The following is a 12205-nucleotide window of genomic DNA, read 5'->3' on the forward strand; positions in this document are numbered from 1 at the left end:
ACAGAGATACTTTGGAAAGAAAAATTCTCACAGTTGTTCTAACGCTATTGTCATTATGATGGCCATACACGAGATGGCTGTCGGCTGAACAATTCTTTAGCCAATCATTTAGGCGGCAAGAATCTCCGCCAAATCTCCTAGATAGTGCTCTTCAGCCCAGCTGAAGAGCACTCCTGTGTTCTCTAGAAGAAAACCACTGACTGACATATCGGCCGGTAGCTTATCTAAAAGAGAAAAAAGAAATTGGCAACACAAAAATCAGACATCCGGCTGCAGAATGAGATACCATTATCCATGGGACTCATGTACCTGACAAAGGACAAAAAAAAGTATGCCAAATTAACAGAACCCAAATACACTGAATAGCCAATGTCGGGCTAGTACACATCAGTATACTTTTCTGCTGTATGAACTATCATGGTCTTAAGTATTTACATTTTTGAAGAGTCAATGGATAAGAGATGCCACTGTATGCCTACACAGGAACTTGGCATGAAATTATCTGAAATATACCTCCAAAGGATAATGATGCAATGTGAATGCCACATAAGAGGAGTCATGGAGCATCTTCAAGGAAGCTCGGTCCAATCAGTCTTGACTATTGATGCCTACGGCCGCAGACTTTTAGAGCGTGGCCATGGCTTTGAGAGACCCTTATGGTGACATTATTTATGGCCATTATAATGAAAATAGTATGCAATTGTAATCTGTGTACGGTATAACAATACATATTGCTGCCTAGCACATTTCTCTGTTCATGAATGGGTTAAGCATACAGTAAAAATGCAAACATTCCCTTGAAACACCTAAATCTTGTGTTCCCCTGTGGAATGTTCTGAATGTGACAGTGTGAGCAGACATGCAAAGCGAGAAGCAGCATTGCCTTGGGCCGAAATTCAAATATTCACGATATTAGGTTTCTACTCGACTGCTCTAACCTACTCCTCTTCCACAAGGCAGAAGGAGATATACACTTATCTATAAACCTGTGTTGTACAATGTAATCATGCGTCTGGCCTTGCATTTAATGATCGACACTGCATTTTTGAAGCTGGTGATACAGAATTAAAAGAATTTATGAAGAACCAGTATCTTAAGGCCCCGTCACACTAAGCAACATCGCTAGCAACATCGCTGCTAACGAACAACTTTTGTGACGTTGCTAGCGATGTTGCTGTGTGTGACATCCAGCAACAACCTGGCCCCTGCTGTGAGGTCGTTGGTTGTTGCTGAATGTCCTGGGCCATTTTTTAGTTGTTGCTGTCCTGCTGTGAAGCACAGATCGCTGTGTGTGACAGCGAGACAGCAACAACTAAATGTGCAGGCAGCAGGAGCCGGCTTCTGCAGAGGCTGGTAACCAATGTAAACATCGGGTAACCAAGAAGCCCTGTCCTTGGTTACCCGATATTTACCTTTGATACCAGCCTCTGCCGCTCTCACTGCCTGTGCTGCCGGCTCCTGCTCAGTGCACATGTAGCTAGCTGCAGGACACATCGGGTTAATTAACCCCATGTGTGCTGTAAGTAGGAGAGCAGGGAGCCAGCGCTCAGTGTGCGCTGCTCCCTGCTCTGTGCACATTTAGCTGCAGGACACATCTGGTAATTAACCTGATGTGTGCTGTACGTAGGAGAGCAGGGAGCCAGCGCTAAGCATTGTGCGCTGCTCCCTGCTCTGTGCACATTTAGCTGCAGCACACATCGGGTAATTAACCCGATGTGTGCTGTACTAGGAGGGCAGGGAGCCAGCGCTCAGTGTGCGCTGCTCCCTGCTCTCTGCACGTGTAGCTCCGTGCGGTGGTAACCAAGGTAAATATCGGGTTGGTTACCCGATATTTACCTTAGTTACCAAGCGCAGCATCTTCCACGCGGCGCTGGGGGCTGGTCATTGGTTGCTGGTGAGCTCACCAGCAACTCGTGTAGCCACGCTCCAGCGATCCCTACCAGGTCAGGTTGCTGGTGGGATCGCTGGAGCGTCGCAGTGTGACAGCTCACCAGCAACCTCCTAGCAACTTACCAGCGATCCCTATCGTTGTTGGGATCGCTGGTAAGTTGCTTAGTGTGACGGTACCTTAACTCAAAAAGTGAAGTTAAAAACCTTATAAAATCCCTGATCTCACCTGATTCTGATGCTCTTTCCTGTTTTGCGGTGCATAGCTCCATTGCAAGGGACGTCACATTTGTTTCTTCTGGAGAGTAGTATACAAAATCTCAGTTTGCAGTCCTAGTAGCGTTTCTCTAGAGCAGTGTTTCCCAAGCTCCAGTCCTCATGGCCCCCAACAAGTCATGTTTTCAGGATTTCCTTACTATTGAACAGGTGATGGAATCATTATCAAGGCATCACCTGTGCTATATTAAGGAAATCTTGAGAACATGACCTGTTGGGGGTCGTGAGGACTGGAGTTTGGGAACCACTGCTCTAGAGTCTCCTCTGGGGCATATACTCTCACCCCCTCCTAGACGCTGCCAATCAGAACTCACCGGCATCTGAGAATGAAAGACTGCTAGACCAGCTGCTAAGCTCTAGTTGACAGCATCTGAGAGGGTGTTATGATAGCACACACCCCCAGAAAAAAACTCTGTGAAATTTTTGCTTTGCAGTCCAATTGGGCATATCTTCAGAGTGCACTCCAGAAGAAACAACTGTGACTGTAAGAGTGGTGAGCTATAGCTGTTGCATCCCTTTACCTGAAGACACCAATCATGTCGATGTTATGTTGTGAACAGTGTCATGCATCTTTATAAATATTGTGATGTGCCATGTGAAATATAATGTATTCCTGTATAATGTATGCTGTGATAGAGTTAAGTATAGTAATATACCGTAGTATGAGGTGTAGTGTAATACAGGAATGTAAAATGTATGTGTATTAGGATAAGGTATAGTGTACATATAGTAATATAATGTATAATGCAGCACGCTGTGTTAGTTTAAGACATAGTAATGTAATATATAATGTCTAGTGATATAAGGTGTATAGCAATGTAAGGTATAATGTTTACATAGGAATGTAGGTTAAGTATGCCCAGCAACAAACCGCAGGAACAGAAACAGCTAAGTGTTGGGACTAGCCCACCCTGGGAGGGGCCAGCTGATATGAAATGGGCAGTTCATTCTGAAAGGAGTCATTGAAGGCCTAGTGACAAAACATGCCAGACTAAAAGTATGTCAGTCGTGAAGGACGCAGTGGGTGATTTGTGGCAACAGAGTGAAGGAGACAGAAATAAAGATAGTGCGAATCTCGAGAGAATCTGGAGACAGCCTTGTAACTAGAGACTGATCTTCGGATAAAGTGGCTGCAGGCTATAGGAGCTGAAGGACGGATTTCTTACATCCAGGCCCCTTAACTGGGTGACTTCTATTGGTACGGACACTCGTGTGGCTAGGCCTCTTATCTGCCAAGGTACCGGGTGACTTCTACTATTGCGGGACTCTAGTGGCCAGGCCCCTTAACCACCGGGTTATCCTCTACTGGCGTGTGACATAGTCAACCAGTGGTGTTCCGCTAGATGTCGGGGTGTGCAAAGCTTTACCGGTCATTATTAGACCCCTGTAGAGACTGGACTTGTTACTGCAGGAGGGGAACGTGATTTTCACTAAATATACTTTAACAATGGACTGGGCTGCACGGAGACTCACTGGCTCAGTTACATCGGACGCAACCCAGTGTGAAGTTGAACTCTGTCTGTTAATGCAAAGTGAAAATGTAACGTTGTGGAAGATATGTGCCAACTATCTAGAGAGTAAAGTTGTGAACAACAACGAACTGTGCAGGAAAGAGTTATGGTTTATGGTGAGTTGTCATCCGGTCTGGCCGGCCCACACCAGCAGCAGTATGCGGCCTACAGAAACTGCCAGCTCACACCGCCGAAGTCTGAACTTTATACTGCAACTCTGCTTATTAAAATGGGCTGTGGTGGATAAAAAAAAAAGCTTCCTGGTAAATTCGTTCATTGTGGGTTGATTTCTTTTACACTAGGGATAAGATAATTAACTCTTATTGTAGGGCTAGTCATAATCGGTGCAGAATGAGGTCCTCTGTTGAAGTTATCATTCTAGAGAACTCGGGACAACGTATCAATACATGCTATACAAATTTGGAAATATGTAATACCATTTTTGATGGACATCTAATACTTTTACATTATAGCTCTGTCTTGGGTATGAAGTCCTATACTATTCCTCTGTATGGTATAAATGTAAAGTACTAAAAACAGTTTAGTAACTAGAAGAAATAGAGGACAATGTATGCCATGAATACAATATATGCAAGAAGACTACCTTTGTAGGTGTCTGGTAACAGGGTACTGGAATCCACTGCTTCTTCTTATTGATTAGAAGTAGTACTATGATAATAATCAGAGCTGTCAATATTGGGATTGCTACCCATGCAACGGAGTGCAGTGAGTTGTCCTCGCTTGGCTGAGGCCTGTCTCCTTCCCTGTAGTTCACTTTAAGATGACCCAATTCTAAAAGAATAAATTGTAAGAAGATGATTACTGAGGAGAAGCATCAATATGTCACCCACCGGCAATATTAAAAGGGTATAGCGGTCGCCATGTACTCACGGAAGCTGGATTATTTTGTTCCTTACTGCTGTCACTGAGTTATTGTAAAATCATCATTTTACTCCCAGTACACAATGATTGGGGCTGATATGCCAGACTACATATTGTTAATATGGACATAAATATACATGTAGCTTCAAAATAGAGCATATTGTATTAAGTACTGAGACTAAATAAGACAGGATAGCCACAATACACCATTTACCCAGAAGACAGCAAGTTCCCAGGAGACGAATGTGCTCCTGGGCAGGTTTCCCTGCAAAGAACAGTAACATAAGGCCAAGAATGAGGCAAACTGATATGACAGATCTGCGTGCTTCTATTTCAGGCGGCTACAGTATTATGGTATTTGCTTCATCCGAGACAATTATGCAAAGAATTAAAGGAGTATTCCCATCTCCAAGATCCTATCCCAATATGTAGCAGGTGTAATAATAATATTAGCAAATACACCCAATTAGAAATGTAGTATAGTTCTCCTGATATAGCCATGTTTCTTATTTCATGTGCAGGGCATTGCAGCTTAAATATCCATATAGTGACAGTTAGTTAATCGCTCATGGTTGCATCAATGTATAGCTAAGGTGCAATGCCCTGCACATGAGGGAAGAGACATGGCTTTATCAGAACTATACTACATTTCAAATTGGGGGTATTTGCTAATATTATTACGCCTCCCACATATTGGGATAGGATCTTGAAGATGGGAATACCCCTTTAATGTATCATGATGTCCACTAGAGAGCCTTACTCTGGAACAACTGCATACAGTAAGACTTCTAGGTTTAGTGATAGGACCCCCAAAGGGGCCACATTCTGCAATTTGTCTACTCATCACCTGAACATGATAACCAGGATCTATCTGCACACTATTTCTATGACGTGTCTGTACAAACAATAGTTTCTGCTACTTATAGGCTTAGGGCACTAAAAGAGATAAATTACCAACAGACACAAGTGACCTGAAAGTCAGTGAGAAACTGTATGAGGCCCTCACCTCTATGATGGTGAATGTCATTCTCACTCGGTGTGGGCCAGTGAATGAAGTCATGTTCGTTTCTTCCTCGGTGATTTGTCTTCTCGATAGGGATGTTGGTGGGTTCAGGAATATACATCTCTGCAAAACACAAACTCTATTTATGCACCCCCTTTGCATTTGAAAATTCAATCCTGCCACTCTAGCAATAAGCAAAGTGATTGTCTGATGCCGATATCCAAGGTTAGGTGATATGGACGTCTTAAGCTGGGTTTACACACTGCAACATCTCAAACGACATCGCTTTAACGTCACCGGTTTTGTGACGCAATAGCGATGTCGTTTGCGATGTTGCAGTGTGTGAAACACATCAGCGACCCGGCCCCTGCTGTGAAGTTGCTGATCGCTACAAATCGTTCAGGACCATTCCTAGGTCCTTTGTTTCCAGCTGTGCAGCAAGCATCGCTACAAAGTTTCAGTGTGTGAAAGACTTTGCAGCGACTTTGTTAGCAACTTCCCTTTCAAAAAGCTGCTTATCAACGTCCCCAACAACCAGCTAGGTCGCTCTGCAGGTCCGGATCACTGTTGAGTTGTTGGCCAGGTTTGCCTGTTTGACAGCTCACCAGAGACTTAGGGAGGTCACTGTTACGTCACAAAACCGGTGACGTTACAGCGATGTCCTTTGCGATGTTGCAGTGTGTAAACCCAGCTTTAGGGGGCGATGCCCACCCCTATCAGCCAGCACATCGAGTCACGGTGATTCAGTTATATCTGTGCACACTCACTCATATAATGTGACGGTGAGTTATAAAAAAGGAATTAAAGTGTACAAGTCAATAAAGACTAAAAACAGAAGCAATATAATCTACCGATGTGATCTTAGGGGTACTTTACACGCTGCGACATCGCTGACGATATATCGTCGGGGTCACATAGTTAGTGACGCACATCCGGCATCGGTAGCATCATTGCAGCGTGTAAAACCTATGAGCGACGATCAACAAGCGCAAAAACGTGCAAAATCGTTGCTCGTTGACACGTCGTTCATTTCCATAATATCGGCGCTGCTGCAGGTATGATGTTGTCTGTCGTTCCTGCGGCAGCACACATCACTGTGTGTGACGCCGCTGGAACGACAAACATCTCCTTACCTGCGTCCACCGGAAAAGGAGGAAGGAAGGAGGTGGGCGGCATGTTCCGACCGCTCATCTCCTCCCCTCCTTTTCTATTGGGCGGCAGTTCAGTGACGCTGTTGTGACGTCGCTGTGACGCTGAACGAATCGCCCCCTTAGAAAGGCGGCGGTTCGCTGGTCACAGCGACGTCGCAGAGCAGGTATGTGCGTGTGACGCTGCCATAGCGATAATGTTCGCTACGGCAGCGATCACCACATATCGGCCGTGCGACAGGGGCGGGTGCATTCGCACTCGACATCGCTAGCAAACGCTAGTGATGTTGCAGCGTGTAAAGTACCCCTAAGGCTATGCGCACGTTGCGTACTGGCCCTGCAGAAATTTCTGCAGCAATTTAAAGAGCACACGTGCGCTTCAAATCGTTGCAGAAACAAAAGCCGATTTCATGCGCTCTGCATGTAGCCCCTCCCAGCCCCTGCCATAGACAGAGCAGGGACTTTATGCAGAGCGCACAAAAGAAGTGACATGTCACTTCTTAGAACGCGCGCTTCTGGCAGCAGCCGAAGCGCTGCGCTCTAAGACGCCACGTGCACACGTCTCCTGCACAATCTCCATAGATTGTGCAGGGGACGCAGGACACATGCAGTTACGCTGCGGTGCAGATCGCAGCGTAACTGCATGCAATTACGCAACGTGCGCACATAGCCTAAAGGCCCTGTCACACTCAGAGATAAATCTGCGGCAGATCTGTGGTTGCAGTGAAATTGTGGACAATCAGTGCCAGGTTTGTGGCTGTGTACAAATGGAACAATATGTTCTTGATTTCACTGCAACCACAGATCTTCCAAAGATTTATCTCTGTGTGTGGCGGGGCCTTAAGTCTTCGAGAATGACACATCATGGCTGTATCGGGCTGAGGCAGGCAAGAACGGCATAATAACTAAGCTAATGGTTATGTAACATTAGCAGAAAAGATTACAAAAAAAATTATTTAGGATCAAAGTGGACATCTAGTTAGTAATGTTTTCATACCAAAAGCTGTAGCTATTACAGTATTTCACAAAAAGTGGGTACACCCCTCACATTTTTGTAAACTTTTTTTCTTACATCTTTTCAGGGGACAACACTGAAGATATGACACTTGGATACAATGTAAAGTAGTCAGTGTACATCTTCTATGACTATGTAAACTTGTTGTGCCCTCTGAATAATTCAACACGCTGCCATTAAGATCAAAACCGCTTGCAATAAAAGTGAGTACACCCCTAAGTGAAAATGGACAAATTGTGCCCAAACTGTCAACATTTTGTGTGGTTGCCATTATTTTCAGCCACTGCCTTAACTCTCTTGGACATAGAGTTTACTAGAGCTTCACAGGAGCCACTGGAATCCTTTTCCATCCTCCATGACATCACAGAGCTGGTGGATGCTAGAGAACTTGCACTAATTCCATTTGAGGATGCCTCACAGATACTCAATAGAGTTTAGTTATGGAGACATGCTTGGCAAGTCTAGCACCTTTACCCTCAGTTTCTTTAACCAGGCAGTGGTCATCTAGGAGGTATGTTTGGGGGTCATTATCATGTATTCCAACATGGAATACTGCCCTGTGGTCCAGCTTCCAAAGGGACAGGATCATGCTCTGCTTCAGTGTGTCACAGTATATGTTGGCATTCATGGTTCCCTAAATGAACTGTAGATCCCCACAGCCAGCAGCACCCATGCCACCGCAAACCATGACACTCTCACCACCATGCTTGACTATAGGCATGGCACTTATCTTTGTACTCCTCACCTGGTTGCCAACACACTTTCTTGACACCATCTGAACCAAATAAGTTTATTTTGGTCTCATCAGACCACAGGACATGGTTTCAGTTAACCATGTCCTTAGTCTGCTTGTCTTTAGCAAACTGTTTGCAGGCTTTCTTGTGCATCATTTATAGAAGAGCCTTTCTTCTGGGATGTCAGCCATGCAAACCAATCTGATGCAGTGTGCCATGTATGGTCTGAGCACAGGGGACCCCTTTAACCTCTACAGCAATGCTGGTAGCACTTATACATCTATTTTGAAAAGACAACCTCTGGATACGATGCTGAGCATGTGCACTAAACTTCTTTGGTCTACCATGGCAAAGCCTCTTCTGAGTTGAACCTGTCTTGTTAAACCACAGTATGGTTTTGGACACCGTGCTGCAGCTCAGTTTGAGGGATTGTATTTGCAATCTTCTTATAGCCTGGGCCATCTTTTTCGTAGAGCAACAATTCTTTTTTTTTTTTCAGATCCTTAGAGAATTCTTTGCCATGAGGTTCAAAATTTAACACACTTGCTGCACATTCACATTAAAGGCCTTGTACAATGAATGAGTCACATGATACTGGGGAGGGAAATTGCCAATTGGGCACAACTTGGACATTTCACTTAGGGGTATACTCTCTTTAGTTTCCAGCGGTTTAAACTATAATGGCTGTGTGTTGAGTTATTTAGAGGGCACACCAAATTTACACAAGCTGTACACTGACTACTTTACATTGTAGTAAAGTGTCATATCTTCAGTGTTGTCCCATGAAAAGATATAATAAAATATTTACAAAACTGTGAGAGGTGTACTCATTTTTGTGATATGCTGTACAGGGTAGTATTTAGATTCTGCTCATATTGTATCAGTTTTTTGGCCTTCAAGAGAACATGACGTGATATATGCTGCCAAATCCATGGGTCTCTTTCAACAGGAACCACAACATGATATCGTAAGACGATTACCAACTGGGCCCTATGGACCTAACTGACAGAAGGTCCATTTGCATTAAAGGATTGTCATGAACGAGCACTCCTACAAACTCTGGTTTCACAATAATCATGTAGTCTAAACAGAATGCCCATCACCCAACAAACAAGGAAAACACACGTTTCTTGGGTGAAATGCTGATTTAGTTTCCACAAAAGATTATATTTTTCAGCAGCACATTTTTTTCAGCGCTAGAATGTTGCTTTAAATGTAAGCCCCCATACCCCCCAGTGTATACTCACTTTCCGGTAGCTTCACCTTTTACTCCTGTCCCGTGGCGCATCTTGTATTGTAACTTCTGACTGTCCGGAATTCAGAGGTTATGTCACAAGTCCCCAATGCATCAGTATGAGAGGCAGAATGAGGCTCTCATAGACTTGTACTAAGTTATGACCTGCGGCGCGCTCCATGAAACAAAGGAATTGCTGGCAGGTCACAAATTACAAGGATACTGTACCCTTTATGCCGCTTTCCGTGTGTGCGTGTGTGTGTGTGTGTGTGCGTATATATATATATATATCTATATATATAATTGCCTTATTCTGTCTGTCTGTCTTGCTCCAAAATTGTGTCACCGTGACAGTGTCACCGTGACAGTGTCGTTAGCGTGACAACTGTCGGATTGGCCGCTGGGCTCGGCCTGGCCCCGACCCCCCCCCCACGGATTGGCCGCTCGCCTCGGCCTGGCCCCGCCCCCCGCATGGATTAGCCGCTCGCCCCCGGCCCTCCGCACGCATCGCCCGCTCCAGCGTACACCGGCTCCCGATACACGTGCAGGGAGCCGGCATACGCTGACGCCTCGCCCGCTCGCCCTCGCCACACTCGGCCCCGCCCCCGGCGGACATAACCTTGAGATGCTGGGATCGTGACGAAGCCAGTGTACTCTGGTAACCATGATACACATCGCGTAACTATAGGAAGCGCTTCCCTTAGTTACCCGATGTGTATCATGGTTACCAGCGAACACCGGCTCCCGGTACACATGTGCAGGGAGCCGACATACGCTGCGGTCAATAATGAAGTGTTATGCAGCGGTGAAAGAGTTAAAGACACTGCAAGACACTTCATTATAGGCAGCGGGCACCATCAGAAGAGAGAAGACAGAAGAAAGAAGACCCCGCAGTCATACTCACCAGACGCCGACCGGGAGCAGGTGAGCGCATCAAGGTCCTGTAGCGGCGGAACACACACACACGCACACACATAAGAACAGACACAGACACATCAGATCACACTCACACTCACAACATCCAGTGATATCGCTTACTTCTCGGCGGCGATACTGTGCATGCAGTGACCTTCAAGGACCTGCCGGAGGATCACACGGCCGGAAGCATGTGTTATCTCCGGATGTTGTGAGTGTGTGAGCGCGTATGTGCGATATCGTCAGTGTGTGTGTGCGCGTATGCGATCGGGTGTGTGCGTGTATGTGATCGGATGTGTGTGTGTATGCGATCGGATGTTTGCGTGTATGCGATCAGATGTTGCATGTATGCGATCGGATGTGTGCGTGTGTTCTGATGTGTGAGTGTATGCGATCGGATCTGTGAGTGTCGGCAAAAGGCAGAGCACGGCGTGCAGCACAGCTGCTGGGACCGCCCACCGGAGGGCACAGGGAGAAGTGGGGTGTGAGTGTATGCGATCAGATGTGTGCGTGTATACTGTCTGATGTGTGACTGTGGAGCACGATGGGGAGTGCGCAGCATGGGGGATGGAGCACGATGGGTGGTGCGCAGTATGGGGGATGGAGGACGATGGGGGGTGCGCGGCATGGGGGATGGAGCACGATGGGGGGTGCGCAGCATGGAGGATGGAGCACGATGGGGGGTGCGCAGCATGGGGGACGGAGCACAATGGGGGGTGCGCAGCATGGGGGATGGAGCACGATGGGGAGTGCGCAGCATGGGGGATGAAGCACGATGGGGATTGCGCAGCATGGGGGATGGAGCACGATGGGAGTGCTCAGCAAGGGGGATGGAGCACGATGGGAGTGCTCAGCATGGGGGATGGAGCACGATGGGGGGTGCGCAACATGGGGGATGGAGCACGATGGGGAGTGCGCAGCATGGGGGATGGAGCATGATGGGGAGTGCGCAGCATGGGGGATGGAGCACGATGGAGAGTGCGCAGCATGGGGGATGGAGCACGATGGGGGTGCGCAGCATGGGGGATGAAGCACGATGGGGGGTGCGCAGCATGGGGGATGGAGCACGATGGGGGGTGCGCAACATGGGGGATGGAGCACGATGGGGGGTGCGCAGCATGGGCGATGGAGCACGATGGGGGGTGCGCAGCATGGGGGATGGAGCACGATGGGGGTGCACACCTCCCCCCAAAACACACACACAGCGCCACACGCGCACCGCACAACACACCACACACACACTGGGAACCACAAACACCGCCCTACACAGACACCCACACACAGACAACGCCGCACACACACAACACCCAACACACAAACACCGCGGCATACACAAATATACGCACACACCGCGCAACACACACACTGCACAAAACATACTTCCCCAAAACACACACACACACTCCACACCCACACAAACCACGCAACACACACAGCACCACACACACAGAACGCTGCAGACACACAGCGCTCCACAAACAACGCAACACACACAACGCAACACACATACAACACCGCTCTCACCCCCCCCCCACACCCAGACAACACCCAGAACATTTACAGCACCCTACACAAACACTGGCAACTACACACAACAACA

General features: G+C 47.0%; 1 protein-coding gene across 1 annotated transcript in view; it reads right to left on the reverse strand.

Annotated features, from left to right (window-relative positions):
• The window catches only part of CRIM1 (cysteine rich transmembrane BMP regulator 1), a 943646-nt gene that overhangs the window by 14454 nt on the left and 916987 nt on the right, over positions 1-12205 (reverse strand). The window contains exons 15-16 of the mRNA XM_075339496.1: positions 5563-5682; positions 4279-4466 (exon numbers count right to left, since the gene is read on the reverse strand). Of these exons, the coding sequence (XP_075195611.1) occupies positions 4279-4466; positions 5563-5682 (308 nt within the window). The remainder of the gene's footprint in view (positions 1-4278; positions 4467-5562; positions 5683-12205) is intronic.

The sequence above is a fragment of the Anomaloglossus baeobatrachus genome, chromosome 3, assembly GCF_048569485.1.
Source record: "Anomaloglossus baeobatrachus isolate aAnoBae1 chromosome 3, aAnoBae1.hap1, whole genome shotgun sequence".
Taxonomy (NCBI): domain Eukaryota; kingdom Metazoa; phylum Chordata; class Amphibia; order Anura; family Aromobatidae; genus Anomaloglossus; species Anomaloglossus baeobatrachus.